The sequence below is a fragment of the Henckelia pumila genome, chromosome 2 (genome assembly GCF_033568475.1).
Source record: "Henckelia pumila isolate YLH828 chromosome 2, ASM3356847v2, whole genome shotgun sequence".
Taxonomy (NCBI): Eukaryota; Viridiplantae; Streptophyta; class Magnoliopsida; order Lamiales; family Gesneriaceae; genus Henckelia; species Henckelia pumila.
Genome location: NC_133121.1, coordinates 124,170,173 through 124,191,095, shown reverse-complemented (window position 1 = coordinate 124,191,095; position 20,923 = coordinate 124,170,173). Strand labels below are relative to the sequence as shown.

Below are 20,923 nucleotides of genomic sequence, written 5' to 3'. Positions count from 1 at the left end.
AGTATGGGAAAATTAATCATTCTAACAACTTAACCATGTAGCTTTTCCCGAACTCCAAAATTATCTTCCAACTTAACGATTTTTAGTTTTTTTTTTTTTAAAGATAGTTTTTCATCGTGAAAATACCTCAGAAATAATATAATTTATCCACGATCATATATATATATATATATATATATATATATTTCATCAGTTTTATCAAATTGTAGCTCTATGTTCAAGCTCTGTATTTCATCAGTTTTATCAAATTGTAGCTCTATATTTAAAACTTATCGGATCAGTCTGTCCATCCAAATAGATTGATTAGATCAACAATTTTCCAACTAGTTCAAATTATGGTATTATATATATATGTTGATAGATGCTTTAATAAATTAATTATTGAATTTTTAAAAACTTCGATTTCAAAGTGAACACTAGGAATCTGCAGGATTTGTGTTTCAATTAATTTGACCATCGAAAGCTGATTTCCTCTTGTAGTTTACCGAAATTTTTATTTATTTTTTTTTAAAAAAAACTTAATAATAAGTTTTAACTCATTCTTTTAATGAGAATCGATAATTTAACATTTAGAATATACTAAATTTAGGTTGTGTTTGGGTGTGAAAATTTGGATTTATGGGAGGATTTCATGATTTGAATTGCATGATTTATTTCAAATGACTTGGTTGGAAAGTGAATTTGAAATTTGATAAATATATATATATATATATAAAGTTCTTTTATGGTACCCAACAACTATGCCCAACTCCATTCTCATCATGTACAATAGGTGAATTGACCAGCACAATTGGTGAGTTGACTTATACATGGTGGGTACGGAGTTGGACATAATTGTTGGGCACCATAAAAGAACTCTATATATATATATATATATATATATATATATATATATATATATATATATATATATATATATATATATTTGAGTAACAAAAAATATTTTAGATATTTCGTTCTAATTTTTTGAGTCAAATAGATGCAACGATTTTGAGATGGGCATTTGAAATCAAATCCACTAAGGTTGCACTTGGAGACGTGGATTTGAAATCCATGGATTGCAATTATATAATTTTTTTTCCTTGTTTGCAACGAATAGATCAAATTTAAAATCTACACTTTATATTCTTTTTACACATTAATAATACAATGTAGAATGCATGCATTTCAAATTAAACAATTGTTGATTAAACTTGAAATTCATTTGATTAACATAAAACATTACATAAATATATAAAGTGAAAGGATAATTATTCCTTGATATCTTTCCATGTTTTGAAAGATTGTATTAATGTGTTTTGCCTTTCTAGAATTGATAGTTAATATTGTGTTTCTTATCTATATGCTTGATATATTTTAAACTAGGAATAGTTTTGATTTGAATTGAGATAATATAATATTCCTAGATTTAAAATATGGTTTCTTGGACTTTAAGTTTAGATCTTTTTAAATATCTTATTGGTTGAGATATTTTAAATAGAAATTGTTTTATATTGGATTTTAGAATGATATATTCCTATATTTTAAAGAGCTTAAATATTTCTATATTTACTTGATTATTTTGTAGGAGATATTACGTACTTATCATAATATATCTCTATCTCCTAACTTATTTTTGTTTCCTTATCATTGCAGATTCAAGTTTGAATTAAGAAAACAAGATCAAGACTCTTTTTGGAGATAATGATTGTTCACGCTTAAATAGAAGAAGAGTGTAGAGATTCAGACGACTTGGTGAGAAACGATAGAGAGCGCAAAAAAGAGATATCAAGCCGTAGATGAGAATTTGAGCGTACAAAATAAAAGAGAGAGACGAGAGAGCTTAAGTGTAGAAGACAAGGAACTCGACTTTTTGGAGTGCTTTCACGTTGAAGAGTCCTTGTCTATTTGTTGAAGTTATTTTCTGTAGATGCCGTGAAGAGTTTGAGAGCATGTTGATTGAGGATTGAAGATCGAAGATTGAAATCCTTTTTGCTCTCGTGTTTTGGCATCTAGGGCCAACTCTATTCTCTTGATTTTCTTGTCTACCTTCAGTAGACTTTCAGGAGTTGGTTTATTTGTTTTATTCTTTATTTTCTCACATGTTTTGAGAAAATTGATTTTTACAATAATTCACTAGTTTTAGGGTTTGTAAAACTCTTTGATTATTTTTTAGTGAAAGTTTTGCCCTGAGGCGCTGCAAGAGTATTTTATAATCTTGCTTAAATACTTGAGTCTGATTTGTTTGGTTGCTTATCTATTTTATTCATGCTTTCAAAAATTCTGATGCATGTTAATAAAGGTGTTATTGAAAATGTTGTCAACACCTAGTGACAACATCTGAATCTGTTTGTATGTGCAACCTTTTATTACTTTAGTACTTGTGCATATTTACTCTTGATTATTTTTATTGTTGGTTTACTGTTAGTTTGCTATTACTATTCACGTTTTACTATTTCCGCTGCATGTTGAGTAGGATGTTGTCAACACCTAGTGACAATATCTGATTCTGATAATTTTTATGAACCATGATATTTCCTTACAAGTGGTATCAAAGCCTACTCTTGATACAATAAGAGCTGATTCTGGATTATTTTTTCAGGAATATTATGGATTCAACAACAGAAAACTCATTCTTCAAACCTCAAGAATTCTTTGAATCGGATTTGGGAGATGACTCATTGTCACTCATCACAAAAAAGTTTGGTGATTATTTGAAGAAGATGAGGGAGACAAAGAAGACCGATCAAAAACTCAAATCTCCACTTTTTCTGGCTGCTAACAAAACTCTAAAAATAGGCGGGCCTGATCAATCATCAAGGAAGTTTCCCGATCCTCAAAAGCCTCGACTTATGCTGGAAGGAGAGAAAGAGCCTACTGCAAAGAAGATTGACACGGTGTATTGTCATGAATGTCAAGGCTATGGTCATTATGCCATTGAATGTGCAAACAAGCTTCGAAAAGGGATGAAAACATCTTTGAGTGGTGAAGATTCTGAAGAAGATAAAGAACGGAATGAAGAAGAAAGCCACACATCCCTGACATCTTTGATGGAAAGAAAGAAGCTGATGCAAGTAAATCCTTTAGGTGTTGCCGCAGGTGTTGCCATACCTGGCCGCAACATCTCCCAAAGGTCAGTATGTTTAAATTCTTTTACTGCTGATAATGTGAATAATTCTGATGCAGGTGATGAAAGAATGTCTCTGGAAGATGTGCGAATGCAATATGAAGAGTTATATGCTGACTGGGTTGAACGAAATAAGAAGAACACTTTTCTTTCAAGAGAAAATTCTGATTTGAAGGCTGATATATCAAGACTTGAAGTTATGCTGAGTAAGAAGAATCTGGAATTAAGTCAGGTTAAGGATGAACTCATGAAAGCTAAGGCTACATTGGCTAAATTCAATTCAAGCACAACCAAGCTTGATTCTTTGCTCTTGATGGGAAGAGATGGTAAGGCTGGACTAGGTTTTGAAAACAGTAAATTTGAGGTTGGTGAATGTTCAAAAGCTCCTGTATTTGTCAAAGAAAATAGCTGTCCAGGAAGCTTAACAGAAAAGGTCACAACAACCGATCCTCCAAAATCAAAGCCACAGCCTACTGCCCCTTCAAAGTCTAGAAGGAAACGTAAGTACATTTGTCACTACTGTCATAGACCTGGTCACTTTAAACCATATTGTTTTAAGTTGCAGGAAGACTACAGACATAGATCTGCACTGAAGGTGTTGCTAAGGTGTTGCCAACACCCTCCCACAACATCTCTAGGAACAAATCTACTGTAAGAAAGGTTTGGGTACCAAAGGCTGATATTCATTGTTATATGATTTATACTGCTTTGAAAATTAATGTTTCAGGTGCTTGGTACTTTGATATTGGAAGCTCACATCATATGACATGTTCTATGAAGTTTCTCTCTGATTATGTTGAACAGAAGAGTGAGAAAGTGACGTATGGAGAAGCAACAAAGGAAAATATTGTAGGAAAAGGCACACTGGATGTTGCTGGTTTGCCTAAGCTTCGCAACGTGCTTCATGTTGAAGGATTAACTTCAAATTTAATAAGCATTAGTCAGCTTTGTGATGACAACTTGCATGTGCAATTTGATAAGAAATTATGCAAAGTTTTTGATAGCTCTAACATGTGTTTGATGACAGGTATGAGGTCGTTTGATAATTTCTATCAACTTGGAGAGGAGATGGCATGTAGAAATTCAAAGGTAGATGAATTTAACCTATGTCATCAAAAGTTGTGTTATGAAAACTTCAAGACTTTGAAGAATTTAAGTAAGTTTGATGCTGCTAGAGGTATGAATAATTTAAAATCTGGAATTTCATTTGTTTGTGAGGCATGTCAAAAAGAAGCAAACCAAGGTGTTGCACCAGATGTTGCCAACATCTGAGACAACACTATGTCTTCAGCTTGTATATATGGACTCAATGGGTCCAATGGATGTGGAAATCCGTGGAGGTAAGAAATATTCTGTTGTTTGTGTAGATGATTTTTCACTACATACTTGGGTAAGTTTTTTTAGAGAAAGATCATATACATTTGATGTTTTTAAGAATTTGCTCACTAGGATTGTGAATCTTCACAACTTGAAGGTGACCAGAATTCTCACTAATTATGATCTGAAGAAGAAAATTGTCGAAGATGAAATTTATGATCTGTTTGAAAATTCTGGAAATTTAGATGTTGTCCAAGGTGTTACAACACCTGTGACAACACCTCCTACAGAATCTCTAGAAACAAAATTTTGAACAATTCACTGCTAAAAATGAGGATGAAGACAGTGAGGTCATTGGAGATGTGCATGGAGATATACAAACCCGAAGGAAAGAAAATGTGGATTATCGAAAGATGTCTGGACTAATTTGCATGAGCTCCACGTTTTCACAGGTAAGATTTTCATGCTTTGTGTCAAACAGTGAACCAAAAAGGTTGGGACTGTATGGATTGTAGCAAGCACCACGTGCATGGTATGGAAGATTAACCAAATACTTGCTCAATCTTGGATTCAAAAGAGGTGAGATTGATAAGACATTGTTTGTGCAAAAGTCTCAAGGTAATATTCTTATTTGCCAAGTTTATATGGATGACATAATCTTATGTGCTTCTTGTGAAAAACTTGTTGATGAATTTGTGAAGTGCATGTCGTCTACTTTTGAGATGAGTATGTTTGGTGAATTGAATTATTTCTTGGGGTTGCAAGTGAAACAAATGCATGGTGGAATTTTTGTATGTCAAATACAGTATGCTAGAAATCTTTTGAAAAAGTATTTGAATGAAAATTGTAAACACATGCGTACACCAATGAGGCCAAGTGAAAAACTGTCGAGGGAAGATGTTGTCGAAGGTGTTGAAAACACCCTCTACAGAAGCATAATTGGAAGTATCTTGTTTTTTTTTGCTACTGGGCTAGATATCATGCTTAGGTGAATGTGTACTGTGATAATTCAAGCGTTATTGATATATGCAAAAATCCAGTACAACACTCTCGAACCAAACACATAGATATTTGACATCACTTCATTAGAGATTTGGTCAAGAAAGGCATGATCTGTATTGAGTTTGTTAGAACTGATAAACAATTAGCTGATATTTTCACCAAAGCATTGTATTTCGAGAGATTTTTCAATCTAAGGAAGTCTCTCAATATATGTGCATTATAGACAGAACTGAGATGTTGTCTGGAGTGTTGCCAACACCCTGTGATAACACCTTTTCATGCATGTGCATCTTTAGGATCATTAGGCATGTTGCATTCATGCATACACTCTGTTTTGTGAAGTGTTTGATACTTTGTAATTATTGAACAGTTTTCACTCAGGATTCTTTGCAAATTGTTTTACAGTTTAATGAGGATTAATTGATGAAGAGTTCTGACTAAATCACAAAGTAGTGGAGGGATGTTCGTATATTCCATGATCCTGTCCCAAGTGAAAAGTGATTTCGCAAATTCAGAAACTCAAAATAACAAAATGGTTAAAAGAGATAATCTCAATCATCAAATTTGATTGAAAATCAGAAGCAAATGGAAAAAGCTACCTAAAGGGGTCCATTTGAAGATTGTTCCTTTAGTGTGCAGGCTACCACTTCTGCAAAAATAATGAATTGAATATAATAATTTTTTTGAATCCTGAAGTGTTGCTGGGAGATGTTGCCAACATCGTGGATAACACCTCACTTGTCAACATATTATTTTTGCACGTGATTACATTTTATTGCATTGTTACACTCTGTTTTTAGACATAATTAGGACATGCATATTTATTTTATGGTGAATATATCTTGCTGAGAAGTTTGAAGTTCGAAATAAGCAAAATTTAGTGATTTGCCCAATCCACTAATATTTCGAATTGTTTTGTGATTGAAAGTGTTTTTAGTGGAGTTTATTTCGATGTGGAGTTTCTTTATGGAAATTTTGTGAAAATCAATTGGCTTGATTTATTGCCTTAATTCGGAAATTTGTTGTCATAATGATTTCAAACTCCATTTTACGTTGGCAATTGTTACTGTTGGGGAACGTTAACTGCGACCGAGTGATTAATAGGTGAAGGGTTTGTTGTTTAGATTTGATCTTATCATCAGAATATTTTATGGTCTTGTTACTCTTTGCTCACCCTCACCACATTATCATTTCTACAGAATTTTGTCGGTCCTTGCACTATTGTCAAATTCTTCTCTTTTTATTCTAAATGTTTAAAATTTTATGACAGGAAAGAATTTTGATTCACTGATTTTGAAACAGAGATGAGCTACAAATAAGATGTTGAGCCAGATGTTGACAACACCTCTGACAACATCTTAGAGGATGATTTTTTTTTATAATTGATGGTCATTTTTACTGCTGCTGATCCATCCCTTGTATTCTCTGATGAAGACTCTGAGGAATTTGCCTCAGAAGCAGATGTTGCATCAGATGCTGCTGACATTCCTGCTGACATCTTAGATGAAGAGTATTTGAATATTGTAGAATTTTTCAGAATTCGGAATTTGCTGGCTACTGTCACTATTATTACACCTTGCTTTAGGAAGTCGGTGTTGTTGTTTCTGCAGAAGATGTTTCTGCAGGTGTTGCTGACACCCCGGACAACACCTTGGATGAAGACTACCGAGTAAGCCAATCATATTCCTCTGTTTTTTTTTTTCTGAGAATGCAGCAAACGATTGGCAACACTATGCCAATTGTGACTTTTTTGAGGACTACATCATTGATTTGGAAGCATATGGCGCTCAAAATCTGGTAAGAATTTTCCAACTAAGGAATATGCTCTCTACTGTTACATATGCTACTCCTTACTGTAGACCTATGGTCTTGGAATTCTAATGAAATTTGACTAAAGCTGTGCCAAACCCTCTTTCGCAAAATTTGGGAAAATTCATGTGAGGGTTCATATTTTTCGAGTTTAGTCCTACTGTGATTAATGGATTCTTTAACTCGCCTGAGGTGGAAGAAGATGTGCAGCTGCTCTGATAAGATAGCTTATGTTATTTACAAGACTGCAATCAAGACTTGGACTCCATCCACAAATTCCATCTTTGTCACCAAACAACAAGTTGGTGTGATATTTGCTATAAGAACTGGAGCAGCTTTGAACTTTGGAAGACTTGTGTTTTACTACAGTTATGCAATATGCAAACTGTGGGTTGGTATCTTACATGCTCTTGTTTCCTTCTTTGATATTTGATGAGCTAGTATCACAATATTTTGAAAAACATGATGATGAGCCTTTATCTGCTGTTGTTGAGGTACTGAAGCTTGCACCTGCATTACTTAGAGGTAACATGAAATTGGACCTACCTTGGTCAGAAACAGGTGCTGCTGCAGATGCTGTGGCAGATGTTGCCAACACCTCCCCTGCCACTGCCATATTTGTTCCTCCTACTTCAACAACGGGATTCTATCTTTATTCAATCCCAGATGCTGCATGTTGAACAGAAGATTTTACAAGCCAAAGAAGACATTGCTTACTATGAATCTCTTATGTCTTAATATCGAATTTTTCTTGGTGTAGGTACCTCTTCTGGACAAAAAGGGGGAGAAGATTTTGAATCTGGTGGCTCTAGCTCTGATGGAGAAGATAGTGACTCTGGATCTGATGGAGAAGAGACTAGTTCTGGCAAAGCAAATAATGGATCGTCACAGAGCAATAAGTTTTTAGTTTTTTGTGGTTTAAGTTTATTTTGCTCTGCTCTGATTTGTCTTTATGTTTTTGCTCTGATCTGGTTCTAATCAATGTTAGCTTTGATTATGACTCTCTAATTTGTTCTAAGTTTTTTCTGCCATGACTTAAGTGTTGTGAGGAGATGTTGGTAACATCCTCGACAACATCTGTGCTTAGACTAAGGGGGAGAATGTATTTTCGTATTCAGGGAGAGAATTGCTATTCAGAGGAGTTGTGATGTGTACTGAATTGATTAAATGTGTTTTGTGATTCACTTTTGAACAGGTATTAAGTATTTTTTGATATCGCTAAGTGTTGTGTTCAGATGTTGCCAACATCCTTGACAACACTCAGAATTGAAAGATCAAATTCAGGGGGAGAACTTATTTGAGAAGTTTGAACTCAGGGGGAGTTCTGAGAATTAATATTCAAGGGGACTTGCTGAATTGGTTTTAGGTGTTTTGTCCAGTAAGGCAAAAAGGGGGAGATTGAAAGGATAATTATTCCTTGATATCTTTCCATGTTTTGAAAGATTGTATTAATGTGTTTTGCCTTTCTAGAATTGATAGTTAATATTGTGTTTCTTATCTATATGCTTGATATATTTTAAACTAGGAATAGTTTTGATTTGAATTGAGATAATATAATATTTCTAGATTTAAAATATGGTTTCTTGGACTTTAAGTTTAGATCTTTTTAAATATCTTATTGGTTGAGATATTTTAAATAGGAATTGTTTTATATTGGATTTTAGAATGATATATTCCTATATTTTAAAGAGCTTAAATATTTCTATATTTACTTGATTATTTTGTAGGAGATATTACGTACTTATCATAATATATCTCTATCTCCTAACTTATCTTTGTTTCCTTATCATTGCAGATTCAAGTTTGAATTAAGGAAACAAGATCAAGACTTTTTTTGGAGATAAGGATTGTTCACGCTTAAATAGAAAAAGAGTGTAGAGATTCAGACAGCTTGGTGAGAAACGATAGAGAGCGCAGAAAAGAGAGATCAAGCCGTAGATGAGAATTTGAGCGTACAAAATAAAAGAGAGAGACGAGAGAGCTTAAGTGTAGAAGACAAGGAACTCGACTTTTTGGAGTGCTTTCACGTTGAAGAGTCCTTGTCTATTTGTTGAAGTTATTTTCTGTAGATGCCGTGAAGAGTTTGAGAGCATGTTGATTGAGGATTGAAGATCGAAGATTGAAATCCTTTTTGCTCTCGCGTTTTGGCATCTAGGGCCAACTCTATTCTCTTGATTTTCTTGTCTACCTTCAGTAGACTTTCAGGAGTTGGTTTATTTGTTTTATTCTTTATTTTCTCACATGTTTTGAAAAAATTGATTTTTACAATAATTCACTAGTTTTAGGGTTTGTAAAACTCTTTGATTATTTTCTAGTGAAATTTTTGCCCTGAGGCGCTGCAAGAGTATTTTATACTCTTGCTTAAATACTTGAGTCTGATTTGTTTGGTTGCTTATCTATTTTATTCATGATTTCAAAAATTCTGATGCATGTTAATAAAGGTGTTACTGAAGATGTTGTCAACACCTAGTGACAACATCTGAATCTGTTTGTATGTGCAACCTTTTATTACTTTAGTACTTGTGCATATTTACTCTTGATTATTTTTATTGTTGGTTTACTGTTAGTTTGCTATTATTATTAACGTTTTACTATTTCCGCTGCATGTTGAGTAGGATGTTGTCAACACCTAGTGACAACATCTGATTCTGATAATTTTTATGAACCATGCTATTTCCTTACAAGTGGTATCAAAGCCTACTCTTGATACACTAAGAGCTGATTCTGGATTATTTTTTCAGGAATATTATGGATTCAACATTAGCAAACTCATTCTTCAAACCTCAAGAAGTCTTTGAATCGGATTTGGGAGATGACTCATTGTCACTCATCACAAAGAAGTTTGGTGATTATCTGAAGAAGATGAGGGAGACAAAGAAGACCGATCAGAAACTCAAATCTCCACTTTTTCCGGCTGCTAACAAAACTCTAAAAATAGGCGGGCCTGATCAATCATCAAGGAAGTTTCCCGATCCTCAAAAGCCTCGACTTATGCTGGAAGGAGAGAAAGAGCCTACTGCAAAGAAGATTGACACGGTGTATTGTAATGAATGTCAAGGCTATGGTCATTATGCCATTGAATGTGCAAACATGCTTCGAAAAGGGATGAAAACATCTTTGAGTGGTGAAGATTCTGAAGAAGATAAAGAACGGAATGAAGAAGAAAGCCACACATCCCTGACAGCTTTGATGGAAAGAAAGAAGCTGATGCAAGTAAATCCTTTAGGTGTTGCCGCAGGTGTTGCCATACCTGGCCGCAACATCTCCCAAAGGTCAGTATGTTTAAATTCTTTTACTGCTGATAATGTGAATAATTCTGATGCAGGTGATGAAAGAATGTCTCTGGAAGATGTGCGAATGCAATATGAAGAGTTATATGCTGACTGGGTTGAACGAAATAAGAAGAACACTTTTCTTTCAAGAGAAAATTCTGATTTGAAGGCTGATATATCAAGACTTGAAGTTATGCTGAGTAAGAAGAATCTGGAATTAAGTCAGGTTAAGGATGAACTCATGAAAGCTAAGGCTACATTGGCTAAATTCAATTCAAGCACAACCAAGCTTGATTCTTTGCTCTTGATGGGAAGAGATGGTAAGGCTGGACTAGGTTTTGAAAACAGTAAATTTGAGGTTGGTGAATGTTCAAAAGCTCCTGTATTTGTCAAAGAAAATAGCTGTCCAGGAAGCTTAACAGAAAAGGTCACAACAACCGATCCTCCAAAATCAAAGCCACAGCCTACTGCCCCTTCAAAGTCTAGAAGGAAACGTAAGTACATTTGTCACTACTGTCATAGACCTGGTCACATTAAATCATATTGTTTTAAGTTGCAGGAAGACTACAGACATAGATCTGTACCGAAGGTGTTGCCTAAGGTGTTGCCAACACCCTCCCACAACATCTCTAGGAACAAATCTACTGTAAGAAAGGTTTGGGTACCAAAGGCTGATATTCATTGTTATATGATTTATACTGCTTTGAAAATTAATGTTTCAGGTGCTTGGTACTTTGATAGTGGAAGCTCACATCATATGACATGTTCTATGAAGTTTCTCTCTGATTATGTTGAACAGAAGAGTGAGAAAGTGAAGTATGGAGAAGCAACAAAGGAAAATATTGTAGGAAAAGGCACACTGGATGTTGCTGGTTTGCCTAAGCTTTGCAACGTGCTTCATGTTGAAGGATTAACTTCAAATTTAATAAGCATTAGTCAGCTTTGTGATGACAACTTGCATGTGCAATTTGATAAGAAATTATGCAAAGGTTTTGATAGCTCTAACATGTGTTTGATGACAGGTATGAGGTCGTTTGATAATTTCTATCAACTTGGAGAGGAGATGGCATGTAGAAATTCAAAGGTAGATGAATTTAACCTATGGCATCAAAAGTTGTGTTATGCAAACTTCAAGACTTTGAAGAATTTAAGTAAGTTTGATGCTGCTAGAGGTATGAATAATTTAAAATCTGGAATTTCATTTGTTTGTGAGGCATGTCAAAAAGAAGCAAACCAAGGTGTTGCACCAGATGTTGCCAACATCTGAGACAACACTCTGTCTTCAGCTTGTATATATGGACTCAATGGGTCCAATGGATGTGGAAAGCCGTGGAGGTAAGAAATATTCTGTTGTTTGTGTAGATGATTTTTCACTACATACTTGGGTAAGTTTTTTTAGAGAAAGATCATATACATTTGATGTTTTTAAGAATTTGCTCACTAGGATTGTGAATCTTCACAACTTGAAGGTGACCAGAATTCTCACTAATTATGATCTGAAGAAGAAAACTATCGAAGATGAAATTTATGATCTGTTTGAAAATTCTTGAAATTTAGATGTTGTCCAAGGTGTTACAACACCTGTGACAACACCTCCTACAGAATCTCTAGAAACAAAATTTTGAACAATTCACTGCTGAAAATGAGGATGAAGACAGTGAGGTCATTGGAGATGTGCATGGAGATATGCAAACCCGAAGGAAAGAAAATGTGGATTATCGAAAGATGTCTGGACTAATTTGCATGAGCTCCACATTTTCACAGGTAAGATTTTCATGCTTTGTGTCAAACAGTGAACCAAAAAGGTTGGGACTGTATGGATTGTAGCAAGCACCATGTGCATGGTATGGAAGATTAACCAAATACTTGCTCAATCTTGGATTCAAAAGAGGTGAGATTGATAAGACATTGTTTGTGCAAAAGTCTCAAGGTAATATTCTTATTTGCCAAGTTTATATGGATGACATAATCTTATGTGCTTCTTGTGAAAAACTTGTTGATGAATTTGTGAAGTGCATGTCGTCTACTTTTGAGATGAGTATGTTTGGTGAATTGAATTATTAAATACAGTATGCTAGAAATCTTTTGAAAAAGTATTTGAATGAAAATTGTAAACACATGCGTACACCAATGAGGCCAAGTGAAAAACTGTCGAGGGAAGATGTTGTCGAAGGTGTTGACAACACCCTCTACAGAAGCATAATTGGAAGTATCTTGTTTTTTTTTGCTACTGGGCTAGATATCATGCTTAGGTGAATGTGTACTGTGATAATTCAAGCGTTATTGATATATGCAAAAATTCAGTACAACACTCTCGAACCAAACACATAGATATTTGACATCACTTCATTAGAGATTTGGTCGAGAAAGGCATGATCTGTATTGAGTTTGTTAGAACTGATAAACAATTAGCTGATATTTTCACCAAAGCATTGTATTTCGAGAGATTTTTCAATCTAAGGAAGTCTCTCAATATATGTGCATTATAGACAGAACTGAGATGTTGTCTGGAGTGTTGCCAACACCCTGTGATAACACCTTTTCATGCATGTGCATCTTTAGGATCATTAGGCATGTTGCATTCATGCATACACTCTATTTTGTGAAGTGTTTGATACTTTGTAATTATTGAACAGTTTTCACTCAGGATTCTTTGCAAATTGTTTTACAGTTTAATGAGGATTAATTGATGAAGAGTTCTGACTAAATCACAAAATAGCGGAGGGATGTTCGTATATTCCATGATCCTGTCCCAAGTGAAAAGTGATTTCGCAAATTCAGAAACTCAAAATAACAAAATGGTTAAAAGAGATAATCTCAATCATCAAATTTGATTGAAAATCAGAAGCAAATGGAAAAAGCTACCTAAAGGGGTCCATTTGAAGATCGTTCCTTTAGTGTGCAGGCTACCACTTCTGCAAAAATAATGAATTGGATATAATAATTTTTTTGAATCCTGAAGTGTTGCTGGGAGATGTTGCCAACATCGTGGATAACACCTCACTTGTCAACATATTATTTTTGCACGTGATTACATTTTATTGCATTGTTACACTCTGTTTTTAGACATAATTAGGACATGCATATTTATTTTATGGTGAATATATCTTGCTGAGAAGTTTGAAGTTCGAAATAAGCAAAATTTAGTGATTTGCCCAATCCACTAATATTTCGAATTGTTTTGTGATTGAAAGTGTTTTTAGTGGAGTTTATTTCGATGTGGAGTTTCTTTATGGAAATTTTGTGAAAATCAATTGGCTTGATTTATTGCCTTAATTCGGAAATTTGTTGTCATAATGATTTCAAACTCTATTTTACGTTGGCAATTGTTACTGTTGGGGAACGTTAACTGCAACCGAGTGATTAATAGGTGAAGGGTTTGTTGTTTAGATTTGATCTTATCATCAGAATATTTTATGGTCTTGTTACTCTTTGCTCACCCTCACCACATTATCATTTCTACAGAATTTTGTCGGTCCTTGCACTATTGTCAAATTCTTCTCTTTTTATTCTAAATGTTTAAAATTTTATGACAGGAAAGAATTTTGATTCACTGATTTTGAAACAGAGATGAGCTACAAATAAGATGTTGAGCCAGATGTTGACAACACCTCTGACAACATCTTAGAGGATGATTTTTTTTTATAATTGATGGTCATTTTTACTGCTGCTGATCCATCCCTTGTATTCTCTGATGAAGACTCTGAGGAATTTGCCTCAGAAGCAGATGTTGCATCAGATGCTGCTGACATTCCTGCTGACATCTTAGATGAAGAGTATTTGAATATTGTAGAATTTTTCAGAATTCGGAATTTGCTGGCTACTGTCACTGTTATTACACCTTTCTTTAGGAAGTCGGTGTTGTTGTTTCTACAGAAGATGTTTCTGCAGGTGTTGCTGACACCCCGGACAACACCTTGGATGAAGACTACCGAGTAAGCCAATCATATTCCTCTGTTTTTTTTCTGAGAATGCTGCAAACGATTGGCAACACTATGCCAATTGTGACTTTTTTGAGGACTACATCATTGATTTGGAAGCATATGGCGCTCAAAATCTGGTAAGAATTTTCCAACTAAGGAATATGCTCTCTACTGTTACATATGCTACTCCTTACTGTAGACCTATGGTCTTGGAATTCTAATGAAATTTGACTAAAGCTGTGCCGAACCCTCTTTCGCAAAATTTGGGAAAATTCATGTGAGGGTTCATATTTTTCGAGTTTAGTCCTACTGTGATTAATGGATTCTTTAACTCGCCTGAGGTGGAAGAAGATGTGCAGCCTGCTCTGATAAGATAGCTTATGTTATTTACAAGACTGCAATCAAGACTTGGACTCCATCCACAAATTCCATCTTTGTCACCAAACAACAAGTTGGTGTGATATTTGCTATAAGAACTGGAGCAGCTTTGAACTTTGGAAGACTTGTGTTTTACTACAGTTATGCAATATGCAAACTGTGGGTTGGTATCTTACATGCTCTTGTTTCCTTCTTTGATATTTGATGAGCTAGTATCACAATATTTTGAAAAACATGATGATGAGCCTTTATCTGCTGTTGTTGAGGTACTGAAGCTTGCACCTGCATTACTTAGAGGTAACATGAAATTGGACCTACCTTGGTCAGAAACAGGTGCTGCTGCAGATGCTGTGGCAGATGTTGCCAACACCTCCCCTGCCACTGCCATATTTGTTCCTCCTACTTCAACAACGGGATTCTATCTTTATTCAATCCCAGATGCTGCATGTTGAACAGAAGATTTTACAAGCCAAAGAAGACATTGCTTACTATGAATCTCTTATGTCTTAATATCTAATTTTTCTTGGTGTAGGTACCTCTTCTGGACAAAAAGGGGGAGAAGATTTTGAATCTGGTGGCTCTAGCTCTGATGGAGAAGATAGTGACTCTGGATCTGATGGAGAAGAGACTAGTTCTGTCAAAGCAAATAATGGATCGTCACAGAGCAATAAGTTTTTAGTTTTTTGTGGTTTAAGTTTATTTTGCTCTGCTCTGATTTGTCTTTATGTTTTTGCTCTGATCTGGTTCTAATCAATGTTAGCTTTGATTATGACTCTCTGATTTGTTCTAAGTTTTTTCTGCCATGACTTAAGTGTTGTGAGGAGATGTTGGGAACATCCTCGACAACATCTGTGCTTAGACTAAGGGGGAGAATGTATTTTCGTATTCAGGGAGAGAATTGCTATTCAGAGGAGTTGTGATGTGTACTGAATTGATTAAATGTGTTTTGTGATTCACTTTTGAACAGGTATTAAGTATTTTCTGATATCGCTAAGTGTTGTGTTCAGATGTTGCCAACATCCTTGACAACACTCAGAATTGAAAGATCAAATTCAGGGGGAGAACTTATTTGAGAAGTTTGAACTCAGGGGGAGTTCTGAGAATTAATATTCAAGGGGACTTGCTGAATTGGTTTTAAGTGTTTTGTCCAGAAAGGCAAAAAGAGGGAGATTGAAAGGATAATTATTCCTTGATATCTTTCCATGTTTTGAAAGATTGTATTAATGTGTTTTGACTTTCTAGGATTGATAGTTAATATTGTGTTTTTTATCTATATGCTTGATATATTTTAAACTAGGAATAGTTTTGATTTGAATTGAGATAATATAATATTCCTAGATTTAAAATATGGTTTCTTGGACTTTAAGTTTAGATCTTTTTAAATATCTTATTGGTTGAGATATTTTAAATAGGAATTGTTTTATATTGGATTTTAGAATGATATATTCCTATATTTTAAAGAGCTTAAATATTTCTATATTTACTTGATTATTTTGTAGGAGATATTACGTACTTATCATAATATATCTCTATCTCCTAACTTATCTTTGTTTCCTTATCATTGCAGATTCAAGTTTGAATTAAGGAAACAAGATCAAGAATTTTTTTGGAGATAAGGATTGTTCACGCTTAAATAGAAGAAGAGTGTAGAGATTCAGACAGCTTGGTGAGAAACGATAGAGAGCGCAGAAAAGAGAGATCAAGCCGTAGATGAGAATTTGAGCGTACAAAATAAAAGAGAGAGACGAGAGAGCTTAAGTGTAGAAGACAAGGAACTCGACTTTTTGGAGTGCTTTCACGTTGAAGAGTCCTTGTCTATTTGTTGAAGTTATTTTCTGTAGATGCCGTGAAGAGTTTGAGAGCATGTTGATTTAGGATTGAAGATCGAAGATTGAAATCCTTTTTGCTCTCGTGTTTTGGCATCTAGGGCCAACTCTATTCTCTTGATTTTCTTGTCTACCTTCAGTAGACTTTCAGGAGTTGGTTTATTTGTTTTATTCTTTATTTTCTCACATATTTTGAGAAAATTGATTTTTACAATAATTCACTAGTTTTAGGGTTTGTAAAACTCTTTGATTATTTTCTAGCGAAAGTTTTGTCATGAGGCGCTGCAAGATTATTTTATACTCTTGCTTAAATACTTGAGTCTGATTTGTTTGGTTGCTTATCTATTTTATTCATGCTTTCAAAAATTCTGATGCATGTTAATAAAGGTGTTACTGAAGATGTTGTCAACACCTAGTGACAACATCTGAATCTGTTTGTATGTGCAACCTTTTATTACTTTAGTACTTGTGCATATTTACTCTTGATTATTTTTATTGTTGGTTTACTGTTAGTTTGTTACTACTATTCACGTTTTACTATTTCCGCTGCATGTTGAGTAGGATGTTGTCAACACCTAGTGACAACATCTGATTCTAATAATTTTTATGAACCATGATATTTCCTTACATAAAAGATGAATTTAAAGTTTAATGATCATTTTAATTTTATAATTAACAAAAATATATTTAAAATACGTCAATTCAAATACAATCCTTAAATTAAGTAATTTGGTACCTATATATTTGTTTTGTTCTATCCCCTTCACGAAGGACGAAGCCGGTAGACTACCAAATTTTTTGTTGCCACTCTATACATCATTCAATTCTAAACCAATCCCAACTAGCTGCTGCTTCATTTTTTTTTTTTTTCCCAAAAAATATGGTTTCGTGAATTTAAAAGGCCAAGATTGAAATATATATTCATGTTTTTGTAGCTCCTAAAAAACCATCTTTATTTCTCTATTATATTTTATTATTTTAGAATAAAGACATCATCTGGCATGTCGGGAATCATTTTCCGTACATCCTTTTTCATTCCCGGAGATTATTTTTTTTTAAAATAAGACGAACTCCCCTTCGAGACCTTATCGGGAAACAAAATTTAACCCCTTTAATTTTATGTCTACAAGTCGAATACGTGCTAAATCAATAATTACAAAAATAAAAATATGAAATTATTTAAATCAATATATAATGTCACATCATGCGACATATATAATAATAATAATAATAATAATAATAATAATAATAATAATAATAATAATAATAATAATAATAATAATAATAATAATAATAATAATAATAATAATAATAATAATAATAATAATAATAATAATAATAATAATAATAATAATAATAATAATATATCCTTTAAAACCAACCGATCTTGAAGGAGTATATACTAGGTGAATCATGGGATTCAAGATATAGCTTCTCCCACAACAATTATGGAACCAAAGATTAATAGTGAAAGCTAGAGGCCAAACAACTAAAAATTAATGAATATATTAAATTGTGTGAGCTAGTATGCTTTGGGTATATATATATATATATATATATATATATATGAATTTCCAACTCCTATAATTAATCCTCAATAAAATTAGGAGTAAATACGAATAGACCCAACAACGTACGCATATACATTGTACATGCAATTATAAATATCGAGTAGTTTCATGCAAATATGTATAATATAATCTATTTTAATGTTAGAACCAAACAATAAATTCACAATAAACTTTATTTATACGAAATCTGATTATAACAAGTTGCACACAACAGCTATAAATATAATATAACCCACCTCAAAATCATTTAGTTTCTACCAAATTAACAACTCTTGAACTCCAATATCTCTCTTTAGTTCTAAACGAAAATGCTGCTAGTTTTCTCCATGAAGAAGCCCGGTTATATATGTCCATTTCTATCAAGAATCCTCCTCTTCTCGCATGTGTTTCTAGTCCTCTTTACATCATGTGATGGAGCTATACATCTGCCGGCGAATGTGACGGTTCCGGCACTTTTCGCCTTCGGAGACTCCATTGTGGATCAGGGCAACAATAATGCAATCAGGACAGTGGTGAAGTGCGACTTCCCACCCTACGGAAAAGACTTTCAGGCCGGGTTCCCGTCGGGAAGGTTCAGCAACGGCCGAACGCCGCCGGATCTGATCGGTACGTACGTGACTACATACACATGAATGTACATACAGTGTATATATGTTTTTATACGTTTCTTCCAACATCGTCAAACAGATGTATCTCCTTTTTTAAAAAAAAAAAAATCTAAATTAATGTAAGCAAAATTTGAATATTTTGAATTTGCAGTATGATGGAATCTTTTAACCGTGCTTATTAATAGAGCGGTTACGATGGATTTTCAAGACAAAAAATTAGTGGTTGTTGTCTACTAATTTCTTGTTAGGTGAGGGCTTAATTTGTCCTGCATGCATGCATGCTTGCTTTCGTAAAATCAGGTTCAACTTTCAATTGCATTAATTCAGTCACTTACGCGTCCTTTTCTTGAATTATAAAATATTGCCGTACTTTATGTGTAGGACCTGTAATTAGTATACAATCTACTCGAGTGTACTATATAATAAATGTTTTTATTAATCGTAGCATGCATAATTTTAAACCGATATTAATTAGCGTGTAGTTTATATTGTGAAAAAAAAGTATCCTTAGTTCGAGTAATTAACTTGTACATGTTTTGGTTTTGGTCTATTAACTTTTTCGATGTTGGTTTTGATACATTAACTTTGCATTTTCAGTGTTTTTTGGTCCAACTGCATACGTGTCAATTTTTGATTGGTCCAAAATGATGACGTGGACCAATCAGAAGCTGACAAGTATGCATTTGAACTAAAAAACACTAAAAATTCAAAGTTAAATTAGTGTATTAAAACCCACTTCGAAGAAGTTAATGGACCAAAACCAAAAGATAATAAAGTTTTTTTTTTTTAAATGCAAAAGATAGTAAAGTTACTAGACCAAAAAAAATATTTTTCATATATATATATATATCACGTAATAATGTAATAAAAATATATGTAGATTATATATTAACGTTTGGATTAAAATCTCAGCTGATGAATTGGGAATTAAGGAGCTCATACCCGCTTATCTCGATCCAAATCTGACGGCTCGCGACCTTCGCACCGGCGTTAGCTTTGCTTCCGGGGGCTCCGGTTACGACCCTCAGACGTCTCGACTCGTGGTAAAAATTACGCATGAGTTCAAAATATTAAACATATCTGCAATACAAACAGTAAATCATCCCATCACCTTAATATAATTTGATATGATCTTATGTGTTTATATATGTACGTAACATGGGTCCTGGATCAGTCGGTGATTCCAATGTCGGATCAATTGAATCAATTCAAGGAGTGCATTGGCAAGTTGAAAGGGTTGGTCGGGGAAGAAGGAGCCACCAACATATTGAGCCAGGCCTTATTTCTTTTGGTTGCGGGGACAGATGATCTTGCAAATACATATTTCACCATCGGAATCCGAAAGATGCAGTATGATCTTTATTCATATGCTGATTTTATTGTCGGCTCCGCTACAAATTTTGTACAGGTACGTATGTATATTAACATTATCAAAAAATCGATATATTTCATATTCTTATATGATTTATTATTCGAATAAAATATATCATCACATATTGATGGTAGGAATTATACAAGCTTGGGGCAAGAAGATTTGCGGTATTCGGAATTCCGCCAATTGGGTGTTTGCCACTTCAAAGAACAGTGACGGGCGGATCGTTGAGATCATGTTCTGTGAGTTACAACCAAGCTGCACAAATGGTTAACTCCAAGTTATCACCTCGACTCGATGCGCTGAATCAAGACCTGCCTCAGTCGAGGGTGGTGTACATAGACATTTTCAACCCTCTCTTTGATATCATCCAACACCCTTTAAATTATGGTAATTATCTGTTAAAAAATTTAATCTCAGTCATTGGATTGATTAGCTGTTATTGAAAATTTGAGGAGAAACTATGTGATTTGGATAATCGAATCGTTTATTTCAGGCTTTGAAGTTAATGACAAGGGTTGCTGTGGCACTGGAAATATCGAGACAGTGGTACTGTGCAACAGATATAGTTGGACATGCACAGATAGTTCTAAATATGTGTTCTGGGACAGCTATCATCCTACCGAAAAAGCATACAAGATACTTGTGCATCAAATTGTTCAAAAATATGTTGACAGTTTTTTTGGTATGTGATTTTGAAATGGTTAAGAGTATATTTATGATGCCGATTGACATTAAG

At 34.0% G+C, this 20,923-nt stretch overlaps 1 protein-coding gene across 1 annotated transcript; it reads left to right on the top strand.

The window, feature by feature from the left end:
- Positions 1-18,519: 18,519 nt before the first annotated feature.
- On the top strand, positions 18,520-20,877 carry LOC140878335 (GDSL esterase/lipase EXL3-like). The gene is made up of 5 exons (XM_073281937.1): positions 18,520-18,810; positions 19,725-19,855; positions 19,987-20,220; positions 20,319-20,574; positions 20,681-20,877. The coding sequence occupies exons 1-5, from the start codon at positions 18,531-18,533 to the stop codon at positions 20,875-20,877; spliced, it is 1,098 nt and encodes a 365-aa protein (XP_073138038.1). The 5' UTR covers positions 18,520-18,530.
- Positions 20,878-20,923: the final 46 nt, after the last annotated feature.